Below are 15,570 nucleotides of genomic sequence, written 5' to 3'. Positions count from 1 at the left end.
CTACAGTGGCTTTTATGAGACATAAAGCAGAAATGTGTGAGCTTATTAGACAAAAGAATTCAGGCTATAGCCTGGCATGCTGGCAATAAATCAAAGTAACCTCTATGAGTTATGAGACACCAGGGCCGGGTGCAGGGGCTAACGCCTGTAATCCCAACACTTTGGGAGGCCAAGGAAGGGAGGACTGCTTGAGGCCAGGAGTCCCAGACCAGCCTGGGTAGCATAGTGAGACTATCTCTACTAAAAACTTAAAAATTAGCTGGTTGTGGTGGTGTGCACCTGTAGTCCCAACTACTCGGAAAGCTGGAGGCAAGAGGATCACTTGAGCCCAGGAGTTGGAGGGTGCAGTGAGCTAGGACGGCACCACTGCACTCCAGCCTAGGCAACAGAGTGAGATCCTGTCTCCAAAGAAAAATGAAAAAGAGAAACCAAGAAAAAAAAAAAAATACCCAAATCCCTTCAAGTACACACCCCCTGCTTGCTTTTTTTCTGGAGACTTCACATCACTCCTTAACAATGGGCAGTTTCCACAGCTGCCGTAGGAGGCCGAGTCCAGGAAGCTGCAGAAGACAGGCTGTGAAGGAGACCCACCCACTGTGGTCCACAAGCAGCGGTCAAGGGCAAGGTTGAGAACGGGGCTGTGTGTTGTCTGTGCCACTGGGGGTCCCCGATGTGCTACTGTCCAGGACCGCCCAAGGCAACATCCCAGGCAGAGTCACCCCGCTGAGCCTTCTCTTGCCCAACTCCCCTTACACCCACCCCTCCCTTCAGGTGTCCACTCTCAGCCAAAACCAGGGTGCCACGTGGATTCCGTGCAGGCATTAAGGATCACATCCCAGGCCCTACCAGGGGCGCCTCTCACCACCCAGGCAGGTGTCAGTTCAAATATCACCCCTTTCTCCAGCCGCTGAACTTGTCTGCTTTGCTGCCAACCCTGTGACCACCCCGTGGCCTATTTGTTTCCTGGCTCGTTGTCAATGTCCCCTGTTAGAAAGCTCCCTGAGGACCAGGGCCGTGTCTCCGTGCCTGGTACAGACAGGTGATTCACACACATCTGTCAGGTGATGAGGGGTCTAGAGCCACAGCAAGTCCGGTGGGGACAGTCTCTCTGAAGCCCAGCATTTCACCGTCCCGGCAGCTGAGTCCCTGACTCTGCCATGTGGAGAGCTGGCTGGGCCAACTCTCTTTGCCTGTGAGATCTATTCCAACAGGATAAAAATGAACAACAGAGCCTCCATATTCGCCAGCCAGAAAAATGTTTCTTCTACCCTATGAATCAGCAAAATGGAGTTAAAACAAATTCTTTGCTGAGGAGCATTTGGAGTTCAAATAGAAACGATTGTGAGGAACCTGTGACCGCTTCCCCTGAAACAGGAACACAGCAGAGAGCCCTTCAGAGCTGTGCAGGGAGGAGGTGGAGACCCAGCCTCCTCTTCTTCCTCCCCTTCCCTCAAGGCTGACGGCCTGGCAGCCGCTGCCAACTCCCTTCTAAAGGCCCTGCAGTGCCACCGCCAGGACGCCTGACGAACTGCTCCACATTTGTCAGCTCCCCCAGCATTCCCAAGGCAGGGGAGGAATTTCCAGCACAGGAAAAACTAGCCAGGGCTCCATGAAGGCGTCGGAGACAGTGAGTTTCCGGTCTGGGCACTTGAACCAGGGGCAAACCTAAGACCGTGATTTTAGCTCCCGCTGGTTTACAGCCCGTGTCCTTGAAAGGTCGCCGCTCACACCAACACCCATCTCCAACTGTGAACAAGAAATGGCGCCACCAGACTCTCTTCCAGGCTCCTGCAGGGAGTTTACTGCAGAAACAAAACTCTGTCAACACAAAGCATTAAGTGAAAGGATGCCAGACCAGCCCAAGCCACTTCTGGTGGCCAGAGCTTCGAAAGCCTGTCCGCACACACAGTCTAGATGAGAAAAGGAAGGGAACGGATGACTTGCACGGTGCGTAAGGCAGGACTGTCCCGCAGCCCCCACAAGATAGCACAGGAAATAAAATCAAATGTAGGGTGTAAAACACGGGCAATTTCTCTTAGGTATCAAAGACATTCATTTTATATTGTCTGCTCCAATCACATCTGCTTGAAACTGTAGTGTAAAAAAAAAAAAAGTCTTTGTTTAAGGATGATCCTTCGAATAACTTTAAAAGTCTGCATTTTGGACTAATTAAAAAGGGAATTCCAACATGAATCCCACAAAGATAGTGAGTAAGAAAAACAGTAAATATCCCAATTGAGAAATGTGCTATTACAGAAGATAATTATATAAACATAATTTACATAAGAAATAAAAATGGCAAATACAAAAACGTATAATCTCTTAGTAATTAAAGAAATTCGAAACAGAATAATATCTCTCGCCTATCAAGGAAGCACAAAGAAACAAACAAAAATCAATACTATTACAGTTGACTCACGGCCGGGCGCGGTGGCTCAAGCCTATAATCCCAGCACTTTGGGAGGCCGAGACGGGCGGATCACGAGGTCAGGAGATCGAGACCATCCCAACATGGGCTAACATGGTGAAACCCCGTCTCCACCAAAAAATACAAAAAAAAACTAGCCAGGCGAGGTGGCGGGCGCCTGTAGTCCCAGCTACCCGGGAGGCTGAGGCAGGGGAATGGCGTGAACCCGGGAGGCGGAGCTTGCAGTGAGCTGAGATCCGGCCACTGCACTCCAGCCTGGGTGACAGAGCAAGACTCCGTCTCAAAAAAAAAAAAAAAAAAAAAAGTTGACTCACTAGTAGGAAAATAAATTAGTACATATTCTAGGGGCAATTTGGCAATATTTATATAAATCCTTTAAAAACGATGTGGCTTTCTGACAAATAATACAACTCATGAGAATTCATCTTCTGAAACTAGTTCAGCTGCAAGCACCATCTATAAAAGGGAATTTGGAAAGATACCTGTGTCTAACCATGGGGTACTTATTAAATAAAACAACAGTATCTACTCAACAGACTACCATGCAGCCAATAACAAATATATGTTGAATGTTTTCACTGACCCAAAGTTATTTAAATATCACACAGGAAAAAAGGTAACTCTTAAAAAATGCATTTATGATCCAATTTAGATACTATATATATTGATATGCACATCTATATACATACACATAGTAAAGGGACTAAAATTAGATACTCCAAGGTGACAACAGAGGCTTATCTGGGTAACTGAGACTATGAATGAGTTTTTTTAATTATCTTTTTATTTTTCTTTTCTGAGGTTGCTATAATAAAAATATATTGCTTACGTAATAAGCAAAAACAATGAGGATTATTTATTAAACTGAATAGGAAAAAATTCCTAAATGAACTTCACAGAGCTAATGCAGGAGGAGCAGGCAGGAACCCTGGCGCCTGTGCTAAAGATCACCCACCTGCCTGAGGTGCCCACTATCCCTGCCCAGAGCACACAACTCGGGCCACAGACTCTAACTTTCCCTGACTTCTTCAGAAAGCATACTTAGAGGAAAGGCAGAAAAAGTGACATTTCAAGAATACTTCCCATGTTTCTTGAAGAATCTGAAAGGCAAAGATAGTTAAACAGGACTGAATTATATACCCATGTACCCAAAGTAAAAAGCCAACTTTTATGCAGTTTCTAGTGTGGATGAGGGAACACCAAGCCACTGAACCAAGATGAGAACCAAACACGGAAAGGTTCTGAGAGTCCGCAATTTTTCTACTGAATTAATCTCATCCCAGGGTCAATTTTCAGGATTCTATTGCAATATTTACTGCATAAAACTATGTATTAAAAAATAGTAAGAAAAACACGATGTAAAATACATCAAAATATACTACATAAAACCCAAAGGATTTTCTATGTATACCAATATTACGAATTAGAACATCTTAAGTCTTTCATTCTCCAGCTCTTTCAGACAATGCAGCCAAAGCCTCTGGACAATGTCCCTGGCAGCACTTCTGTCCCATGGCCTCAGGCCGTATATCTTTTCTCTCCTTCATGTTTGGCCTTGTGGTACTTGAGATAGTCATTATAGAGCTCCTTAAAGATGTCTCTCATTCCTGGCTGCAGCGAGGCCCGCAGGAACTGGACGTCAGGCTCGATGCAGAGGTCCAGGATGAGGTAAATGCCCTCCTGCAGCAGACTTTTCACAGCTGGATATAAGGTCACCTGGGGAAAAAGGCAAACCTCTGTGAGAACGATTGGGGGCAGAGATCAAGCCGCACCACCTGCCGACAGTATCTTGGGAAGGACTGAGAAGTGATTTCAAACTGATCTCCAAATTGAGAAAAGATCGACATTCACTTTCAAAATATAATTTCGTTGCTAAGTCAAATATTTAAATCCTCATATTTTTAAAGTTTGTATTTTGGGGAAATAGAAGCTAACTCAAGCAAACACAAACCTGGAACGAAACTCCATGAAAGCACATGGGTGGCTTTCCTGTTCAGTAAATGATGCTTACATGTTTACCAGGGGCATTTAAAAAACCTGGAGTCTTTACATTTAAAAACCTTATAAGAAGGTAAGCTGTCTGCCCATTGTGTCAAATTCTTCTACGCCATCAATCACCTTGGAAGCTTTGCCAACCCTGTGGGTCAATGACAACTACGTTCACTGTAACACTGTGACCCCATCTCACTCCAGAGCAAGGCAGCAGGTAGGCTCTGACATGACCAAAACAGACCACTGATAAGCCTACACTAGTAATTAGATCACATCATATCACCCAAGAGCAGAAGTGATTCATGATTGCCACTTAATAGATTCTTTTTTTATTTGTGTCAAGAACAGCACAATACGCACTTAATTCCTAATAGCCCTGGAATGGCTAAACTGGTCCTCATGCCTAAAGATGCACTTCTCCCCTGAAGTTCACGGTTAACTAAAATCTGGAGCACAGGAGTGGGCGTGGCAGCAGCTCCAACCTGGCTATATCTGATGCTCCACCCAAACTTCCAGAGAAGAGACTCAGACTAACATCAAACCAACCTAAAAGCCTGGGGGAGCAGGTTCTCTTCACACTTACCACATCCATTCAGGTTTCAACTAAATGGGGGCTGAACAGAGCTTGAAACCCTAGTAACTGAAACTAAAAAGCAGTAGTAATGAAGAGTTCTGGGAACAGATGGTAGTGATGGCTGCACAATATAAGAAAGTTTGTAATACTACTAAAGTGCACACAGAAAACAGTTAAGCTGGTAAAATTCACCTTATACTAGATGTATTTACCATTACTTTTAAAAAGTAGAAAAAAAACAAAACAGTGGTAAAGTACCAGCAGACAGGCCTGGAATTTGGCTGATCATTTATTGCTACCCTGATAACCTGAAAGAGTTAATGTGTCTCTGCAAACACAGCTTATAATGAGGATATATTTTATTAACCAGAAGAACTGATTCACAAAGGCAACCATTGAGAAGTACATTCCTAAAGAGGTAATTTGTTTCTGTCTCTAAGATGATGATATTCTTCAAAGTTATGATCCTTTTCATGTGATAGTTCAGAAATTTCTGACAAGTGATCATCTTGAATTTTACCATTTTATAGATGATAGGAACACTCAAGGACCGAAGATAGAATGGCATGTCTGTGAATTTTACAGCAAGGTAATTGGGAGGGAAAGAAAAAAACAAAACAAAACAAAAAATAGACAAAAACACAAACAAAGTCCTTGATCATACTGGCAGGGTGAGAGCTTTGTAAGTGGACTACTTGTTCATACTCGTTCATTCATTTATCACTTACTAAATAAATAATTCCACTTCCAAAGGCAAAAACTGAGGTTCAGTGACCTCCCCAAAGTCACACAGCTAATAACTGGCAGCACTGAGACTTGAACCTAGGCAGTCTGAGCCCAGAGCCCATGCTCTGAACTATTCGCACAGTTTCTCAGTAGTGAAAATGCAGCCAGACAGCCTCTAGCAAAGAGCTAGGAAGGCCAGTAGGTTTTAGACAACACAACCACTTTAAATCTTTAGGTTTCAGACAACTTATTCATAAAACAAGAAAAAAGTCAATTTCTACAAGACTAAGATCCTTGGCCAACAAATGAAAACGTCGCTAAGTAGCTTTTAAAAACCTTAGATAAGATGAGCAGCACAAACTATTCATTCTAAGGTATCAACATACAGATGGTTCCTGACTTAAGATGGTTCAATTTAACACTTTTTGACTTAACATTTTTTGAATTAACAATGGATTTATCCAGATGTAACTGCATCATCAAGTCGAGGAGCATCTGCACTTAACGATTTTTTCACTTTTACGATGGGTTTATCAAGTATTGAATGCATTTCGACTTATGATATTTTGAACATACTATGGTTTTATTGGGACACAGCCCCATCCTAAGTCAAGGAGCGTCTGCAGAGGGACATTGTAAATTTGGTCTACAGGTAAAAAAGAAGATGAAAGTAACCATAATTTCCCTCCATGTTTCCACGGGGACTCATTACTGCTTGGAGGAAAGAAGACAAGCGGGCCTCTGGAGCTCCCCCTTCTCCTGACTGACACATCTCACCAGGTCGTCTTCCCTGACTACTGACAGGTCCTACCAGCAATACTCAACTCTGCAGAAGTACAAGGAAAATGCAAAGGAGACCTATTTAGCATTAGATCTGGCATTTAATTAAACTTAAAACACACTGATCTAGAAAGATTTATGGCTCTCTCAGTAGAAGCCGCTAATGCATATGGAATATTTTCTTCATTACTGAATTTAAAAACAAATGAAAGATAAAACATAGACTGTGGAGACAGTGGATTCTGGGAGGCTGTGGCCCTAGCTAATTCCCAAGGCCTCTGGCTTTCAAGATTAAAAATAAAATATAACTAATGAGCATAAATTAGACATGAATAATGAGGCCAGGAAGCCAGAGACTTTTCATAAAGTAAATTTCAGAATAATAATTAGCGACTTAAGGGTTCGAATTACTGCTTCTCTTCTTGGCCCTTAGTGAAGTGATATTACTATGTCTCATTTTATTATTCAGTAAGACAGAAAATAATGCCAGCTTTTCTTTCATCAAAAGCTTACATGTTAATGACTGGTGTGCTTGGGAAACATTAAGATTCCATAAAAAGGCCAAATAACTGCAAGGAAACCAAACTATAAGCCCACATCTTGGTCAAAGGACAACTTGAAGGGGTGTTCTCAAGATCTGCAGCTCTTACCAGGTGTGGGCCCCACACCTGGTAAGGTGTGTGCACTCACATGGCCAGGCTGCCCCCATGTCCCCACCCACCTGCCAAGGTGAGCAAGGCCAGCGGGGTAGAAATTATTTAGTAGTTCTAGATGTATCTAAAACAGGAGCAGGGATGAAAAGTTATGCAGCTCCAGGTTTTCTAAGGAAGTCCATTCAACCCAGCCTCCCTGGACAAATGCTGACACCTCTACCCTAACAAGCTTACTCGTGATTTTACTATCGTTCTTACAAGATTTACAAAGGGGAAATGGATATTTTACAGAGAGATTGAACACAATATAAATGTATATCTATATATACGTACAGAAGAAGACAGACAAAAAAATACACTGCACTTTACTCAAGCCTGTGACAGTCAATTTAAACCAAGATTTATACAGCCTAGATTTATAAAGTTCTGTAGTGAGTTTACTATAGGTCACAGATGGTCTTATGGAATTTTGAAAATAGCACGGTGACATTCCAAAGTAAGATAACTGTTAAATGGCTGGGTGCAGTGACTCACACCTGTAATCTTGGCACTTTGGGAGGCCAAGGCGGGTGGATCACCTGAGGTCAGGAGTTCTAGACCAGCCTGGCCAACATGGCAAGACCCTGTCTCTACTGAAAATACAAAAATGAGCCAGGCATGGTGGTGGGCACCTATAATCCCAGCTACTCAGGAGGCTGAGGCAGAAGAATCGCTTGAACCCAGGAGGCAGAGGTTGCAGTGAGCTGAGATCGTGTCACTGCACTCTGGCCTGGGAGAAAGAGCAGAACTCCATCTCAAAAAAAAAAAAGATAACTGCTTGAATAATGAATTATCCAGAACACTGAATCAAAACGTCAGATTAATTTGGACAAAGATATTTTTTCTCAATCTATCTGAACAACCACCTGTATCTCCACCTTGTCATCTACTTTGAGTGTCTGAGAGCAGCTGAGTCACATGAATGACACACCCCCAGAGTAAAGATACATGAACTCTTGCAGCTGAGGGGACCCCAGAACCCTGAGGTCTAGAACCCCTCTTTCTAGTCTCCATTAAGTCTGGTCCTATGAGAGCTCCTGTTTTTGGACCTGAGTAATATTTCCTCTCCTTTTATATTACTCAAGAAACCAACCAAAATAGACCCCAGGGTTTGTGCTGGAGCAAGACAGATAATCGAGTATTTTCTATGCACAAGGCACCACTGAGCCCTCTGTATGTCATTTCATTTGGTCCTTACAATAACCCTGTAGGAATGCTGCTAAACACCTTGAAATACACAGGACTCCAGAGACTGGGGAGGCTGAGGAGGAAGGAAGGCCTGAGGCCAGGAGTTTGAGACCAGCCTGCACAACATAGCGAGACCCCATCTCTACAAAAATTTAAAAATTAGCTGAGTGTAATAGTACATGCCTGTAGTCCTAGCCACTTGGGAGGCTGAGGCAGGAGGATCATTTGAGCCCAGGAGTTCGAGGCTGTAGTGTGCTATCATCGCACTAATCCACTCCAGCCTGAGTAAGAGAGCAAACTCCTGTGTAAAACTTACACACAGCAACAGAGAACTGTCAGACCCACAACATCACTTGCCATTTTGGTTGAGAAACCCGGCTTAAGGCCCATAAACACAGCACTTGGTGAAAGACAGTGAACCCGATTTTACCTTCTGTACCTCCAACACGTACTGGGCCACCATAAATGGGGAAAACACAGTGAAGTCCTCAGCTCGTGCGGCGATGTGGCTGTACATCCTTTCAACCAGGCGTGCACACTTTAGGACCGTGGGCAGGTCATCTGTGCTTCCTACAGACAGCAAAGGGTTTCCCAACCAATTAGTTCAAAAACAGCACATTTTAGCTCTTCTATGTTAGACTTCTAATACAGGTGAAAATCATCTCAAGTGTTACATGTTTTCCCAGACTCTTTAATTGGCTTATTTTGCAGACAGAATAAGGGAGAACAGATATGTCCAAACAGTTATCTACACAACAAAGGGAAGGACACTTTAAAAACTCAAGAGTGCTCAGGTGTTTTTAAGAGTCTAACCAGAAAAGTAATCAAGATTTTTAGGATGAAATCTAGGATTACTTAAAAAAAAAAAAAAAACCAAGATGGAGTTCTATAAGAAAGGCATAAAATGGAAAAAAAATTAAAAATTATCTTAAGGGGAGAAAATCATTTATCAACATATGATTTAAAAAATGAGATACTCTAAATTATGTCTTTGCCTCCTTAAGTTTCAGAAATTGTTTGTGTATGTGCCTTTTATAGCTGGACAGACATAGGACTCAATTATCATTAGTAGACATTCTACTGTCTTCCTAGATTTACTTCTGATTCCTAGCTCTTTTCCTACCATATAGTTTCAGGACCATCCAGGGCCTCTTAACAAACTCCTCCCAAGAATCCTAATTGCATGTGTGTCCCCACAGCCTGAGTTACAGCCCATGGGGAAGTTCCAGCACACACCAGAGCACCTTCCTGCTGTCATTCAGCACAATGGTAGGCATGTTTTTATAAAACTCCAGAAAACACAAACAAATCCATAAGGACAAAAAGCAGATGGGTGACGGGCTGGGACCACAGTGGAGAAAAAACTGCAAAGAAGCCAGAGGAATCTTTTAAGGATGATGGAGAATATTCTGTATTTTGATTGTGGGGACAGCTTCACACATACATAAAACCCATTAAATTGCATACCTAAAACAGAAGCAATTTGTTATGCATACATTGTATATAACTCAATAAAGTTGATTTTTGGAATGCATACCTTTTTTGAAGACCTGAATAAGCATACAAACATCTTTTATAGATGTAATTTTTCTAGATCAATGTAATTGTACTAAACTACATTACTGTTAACATTCATGTAGCATTTCATGTAGCATTTCAACAGAAAATATACTTTGGTGATATGCTTTAATATTTAAGATCGACTGTTTCTTCTCTTTTCAGACTGTTCAACATATTACATGAATACATAGCACTTGTTATTTTGGCCACCAATTTAATGCATGCCCATTAGAAAGAGCATATTAGATACCAATAAAAGAGAGAATAGGCCGGGCGCGGTGGCTCAAGCCTGTAATCCCAGCACTTTGGGAGGCCGAGACGGGCGGATCACGAAGCCAGGAGATCGAGACCATCCTGGCTAACCCAGTGAAACCCCGTCTCTACTAAAAAATACAAAAAAAAAAAAAAAAAAAAAAAACTAGCCGGGCGAGGTGGCGGGCGCCTGTAGTCCCAGCTGCTCGGGAGGCTGAGGCAGGAGAATGGCGTAAACCCGGGAGGCGGAACTTGCAGTGAGCCGAGATCCGGCCACTGCACTCCAGCCTGGGCGACAGAGCTAGACTCTGTCTCAAAAAAAAAAAAAAAAAGAGAGACAGAATACAAGAGTTAAAACTCTACTCAGTTAAGCCATGAATATGTCTGAGAACCAGGTCTTAGCAGACAAGATGATGAAGCTACATTCACATGAACACAGCACAGAGTACCTGAAGTGTGATGTGCTCCTGTGCTTCCTCAAATACATGACAAAGGACACGCCTGTGGCAGTGTGACCAGGCTGTGCTCCACCACCGCTGAGCAAGGCCCCTTCCGTCCAGGCAGACATGACTACAAGAACAGGGATTCCTCCTGGCTGAGCTCAGACATGATGAGAGAGGCCTTGACACAGAACTGCAGGCAGCCACCACCAACTGGCTGAGGCTGACATGGGAGGGGAAACTTGTTTACTAAGGCTGCTCCTAAATCGATTCACAATATTAAGCTGATATGCTCCGCATCAGACACAGGAAGAAGTGAAATATCTAACTGTGCCACTGACTGATCCCAAAACCAGGGAGAGGAATTGAAGCCTAGTGTTAACAATGCCCTTTCCCTTTTCTCAAAAGTTGTCTGGTTAAAGGGCTATTGCTTAGGTCTACAAAACTGAACCACAATGGTGGGAGAGAAGCTGAGCACCACTTGTGTATTTCCAGTCGGCCCAGAACTGCGGTCACAGGGTCTTCTCTGACACCCTGAGTTGAGTTATGGTCCCAGAGCATCTGAGCTGACACCCTGACCTACCGCTTAGCACATCAGACAGTACAGGGCTGGTACACGCGATGCAATTTCAAAATACTGCGATATAAAATAGAAAGTCATGCAATTTTGGTTTCTATATATATATATATATATATTTTTTTTTTTTTTTTTTTTTTTGGAGACGGAATCTTGCCCTATTGCTCAGCTGCTCAGCCTGGAATGCAATGGTGCGATCTCGGCTCACTGCAACCTCTGCCTCCCGGGCTCAAACAATTCTCCTGCCTCAGCCTCCTGAGTAGCTCAGATTACAGGAGTGCGCCACCATGCCCAGCTAATTTTTGTATTTTTAGTAGAGACAGGGTTTCACCATGATGGCCAGGCTGGGCCTGAACTCCTGACCTCAGGTAATCCACCCACCTCAGCCTCCCAAAATGCTGGGATTATAGCCATGAGCCACCGCGCCCAGCCAGCAATTTTTAAAATAATGAAAGTCTCCCTCAAATTAGAAATTCAACAAGAATCAACTTCAAAGCTGAGAAATGAATTGTACACGTAATATATGCTATTGCCATACGGCAGTTAGTGTTTCCCTAGTAAACAAACACACCCTTGCCAAGGTGAGGCTGCAGCAGTGAGCGGAAGGACCTTATCCCTTTTATAAAATGAGATTGCTCTACACCTGCCTGTTCCTTTTCATCTCCCTGTTGAACTACAAGCTCCTTAAGGGCAGGAATGGGGTTGTAAGTCATTTTTATATCCCCTTTATATGATATACATACTCAGTAACCATTTCCTAAATCTGATTTTTTTTTCCCAGAAAAGGAACTATTTCAATAAGGAGATGCCTGATTCATCCACTGTTTTGGATGAGATAAAATGTGCCCATTTGAAATTAAAAAAAAAAAAAATTTGAGTATTCATTTGATATCAACATTTCTCTTATTTAAACACAACTGAGTAGTTTTATTTTCAGTAACATATGTGGCCAGCAGCCAACACCTCACGACAAATAGATTTGAAACCGTATCTGATGTGACTCCAAATTACCTTTGTCCTTCTGCCGCCCTTCACGCATAACTGAAAACACCAATCTATTGAAAGAGTTCAAGAAGGAAGGGATGGCTTTCAGCATTACCTGTGATGACAGATAACAGATTATAAAAGTACATATGTGATTATTTAAGTTTTTCTACTTTAAAGGAGTTCATACTTATTTATTTCTTAGCCTTGTCTATCGGGACACTCAAACTAGTTGTGTGTGCCCATGGGTAGCCACATCTTTTCGCCTGGATATGCTGGTGTCACTGCTCATCCATCTTGTATTAGACTCTTTGACCCTTATTTTAACTATCGAGGGTAGAGACCCCCACACTGCATAACTTCAGGAGGTCTATCAGGCAATCCTGGTTTGGAATCAGCTTCTACTCTAAGCTGGTGCTAATCCATTCTGGAAATCGGTAGAAATAAACAATAATAGGAACAGTACTAATTAATATATTCAAGTATCATTGGTACCAAAAAAAAAAAAGATGTTAAAGCAAATGCACTTAAAATGGGGACCAAAACCTCTCAATTAATAGTGGTGAAAAGCTCCGCTTGAAAACTTCATCTTGAAAAATGAGATTTCAGCCGGGCACAGCAGCTCCCACCTATAATCCCAGCACTTTGGGAGGCCTAGGCAGGCGGATCATCTGAGGTCAGGAGTTGGAGACCAGCCTGGCCAACATGGTGAAACCCTGTTTCTACTAAAAATACCAAAATTAGCCAAGCATGGTGCCCGGTGCCTGTAATTCCAGCTACTCGGGAGGCTGAGGCACAAAAATTGCTTGAACCCAGGAGGCAGAGGTTACACTGAGCCAAGATTGCATCATTGCACTCCAGCCTGATTGACAGAGCGAGACTCCATCTCAAAAAAAAAAAAAAAAGAAAAATGAGATTTTGATGACAGAACATGCCTCTTTTATACTCAATCATCTTTAGGTCTGAATCACAACCACACACCGTCCAGCAGAGCACCACCAGCCACATGTGACTACTTACATTTAAATTAATTAGAATTAAATAAAACTAAATATTCAGTTCCTAGTCATACTGGCCACATTTCAAGTGGTCAAGACAGCTGTGGCCAGTGGTTACCACGTTGGATGAAGGAGACACAGCACACGCCCACCACTGCCGACCACTGCTGGACAGTGCTGCACCACGTGTGAGAGTGAACAGAGAGTAAGTCAAGTGTTGGGATTATTCTCTTTGGCATAATTTGTCCAACGAAATTTTTGACAGCATAATACCACATTCTTCATATCAAATTACTGACCTTTTGCAGCATATTCTGAAAGAAGTTGTTTTTGCAAAAGTATTCCGGCATTTCATCCAGTTCCCCAAGGACCCTCTCTTAATCCTTTGCTATCACATTGATGAAAAGCACACAAATCCTTTTGGAACTATCTGGGTTCACACTCTGGCTCCTTATGATCTTGAACAAATCATCTAGCTCTTTTTTGTCTGTGTGCACCTCAGTTTCCTCATTTGCAAAATGAAGATGATAGGTTGTCGCGAGGACTGAACAAGCTAAGCCATGTAAAGTGCCTAGAACAGCACAGGCTGCTGATCATTCTGCTGGGTACGCTGGCTGTGCTTGCGTACCCTTTAAATGCTATACCCTTTAAATGTACCTAAGAGGATTCTGGCTGCGTGTTTACATCTGCGTGGGCCTGCCACGCACACTGCTGATGTGATTCTGGCTGCGTGTTTACATCCGCGTGGGCCTGCCACGCACACTGCTGATGCGATTCTGGCTGCGCGTTTACATCCGCGTGGGCCTGCCACGCACACTGCTGATGCTGTGGTCGGGAATCAGATTCCCTACACAACTCCAACAGATGAGAGTGAGCTTTGATTAATTCACATCATTCTTTACTGTAATACCATGTCATTATCCTGGTCAATTTTCTCCATTCGTTACATGATCTAATTCCACTAAATGGTCATTTGTTAATGGTTTTGCAAGCAGAAGAATCAAGCTGCTTTCTAATACTACTTTCATCAACTTCATGAAATCCTGCACCTGTAATTTCAGTTTGTAACTTATGTGCATTGCATTTATATTGTACAGTCACATACAAATCTAACAACAGCAGAGAGATTTTAAAACAAAGATGCTGACAGGATAAACAGGGCCAAAGGCAACTGTTAACGGGGGAAGGCTTTAGAGTTAGATCCAATTTCATGAGTATTTAGCTTACCAGAGAGTATTTTTCTTAAAAACTGCATTGCTGGCAGGTCTCTATCCTTAGGACATCAAAACACTTAAAAATATCTGAATGTGCATGAATATATGATACACAGCGATGCACTACAAAACCATATTCTGGTCAAAAGCACACTGTATAAAACAACGGTGGTCCTGTAAGATTATAAGATTGTATTTTTAATGGAACATTTCTCTGTTTAAATGCACAAATACTCACCATTGTGTTACAACTGCCTACAGGATTCAGCACAGTCACGTGCTGTATAGGTTTGTAGGTTTATAGCCTAGAAGCAACAGGCTATACCCCATAGCCTAGGTGTGCAGCACGCTGTACTATCTGAGTTTGATGATCTATGGTGTTTGCGCAACAAAAATGCCTAACGACATACTTCTCAGAACATGTCTCTTGTCATTAAGCGATGCATTAACTGTCATATTTATGAGTTCCTACACATATAGTCAGCCATACATACAGTGGTGGCACCATGAAAAGAACACTGGTCAAAGATAACAAGTCTTGAGTCTAAGGTTTAGACTCAGCTAAGTGACATTGGTCAAATCATTTGGTGGCACTGAGCTTCAGTTTATTCATCAATAAAATGGGATTAGTGCCTCCTTCACAGGCTTGCTATGGGGCAGAACATATCAACTGTTCAATAAACATTAGCTGAACTGTAATTTTTTCTGTGGGATATTTATCCCCAGTTTCAGTTTAACTTAAAAAGGAGCATACGATAAAACTGGAACTCAGGATGCCTCATTCCCTATATCCATTTGAATTAAAAGCCCAGCAAGAGATCTATGCAAGTGAGTGGCTTATTTAAATACGTGGTGAGCAAAAACAGAATAATTTCTAATGAGCTTCCTTAAATAGTACAGATTGTGTATCCTTTATCCTAAAGCTTTGGGACCAGAAGTGTTTCCGATTACAGATTTTGGAATATCTGCATATACATAAAATGAGATATCTTGGAGATGGGACCCATCTAAACATAATTTAAAAATTCATTTATGTTTCACTTTATATAGCTTATACACACAGTTGAAGGTAATTTTCTACAATAATTTTAAATAATTTTGCGCATGAAATAAAGTTTTGACTGTGTTATGACTGCGACCAGTCACGTGAGGTCAGGAGTGGGAT

At 42.4% G+C, this 15,570-nt stretch overlaps 1 protein-coding gene across 3 annotated transcripts in view; it reads right to left on the bottom strand.

The window, feature by feature from the left end:
- Positions 1 to 3,190: 3,190 nt before the first annotated feature.
- The window catches only part of URB2 (URB2 ribosome biogenesis homolog), a 33,810-nt gene continuing 21,430 nt past the window's right edge, over positions 3,191 to 15,570 (bottom strand). The window contains exons 8-10 of one of the 3 annotated variants that reach the window (XM_003893787.5): positions 12,221 to 12,308; positions 8,811 to 8,950; positions 3,191 to 4,144 (exon numbers count right to left, since the gene is read on the bottom strand). In XM_003893787.5, the coding sequence (XP_003893836.1) occupies positions 3,947 to 4,144; positions 8,811 to 8,950; positions 12,221 to 12,308 (426 nt within the window). In that variant the 3' untranslated portion in view covers positions 3,191 to 3,946. Of the gene's footprint in view, positions 4,145 to 8,810; positions 8,951 to 10,641; positions 10,856 to 12,220; positions 12,309 to 15,570 lie in introns of those variants that run through there. The other 2 variants (XR_002519005.2, XM_021931235.2) reach the window with 2 other exon arrangements.

The sequence above is a fragment of the Papio anubis genome, chromosome 1 (genome assembly GCF_008728515.1).
Source record: "Papio anubis isolate 15944 chromosome 1, Panubis1.0, whole genome shotgun sequence".
Lineage (NCBI taxonomy): Eukaryota > Metazoa > Chordata > Mammalia > Primates > Cercopithecidae > Papio > Papio anubis.
Note: the sequence above shows the minus strand (reverse complement) of the source record. Positions and strands in the feature narration are given on the sequence as shown.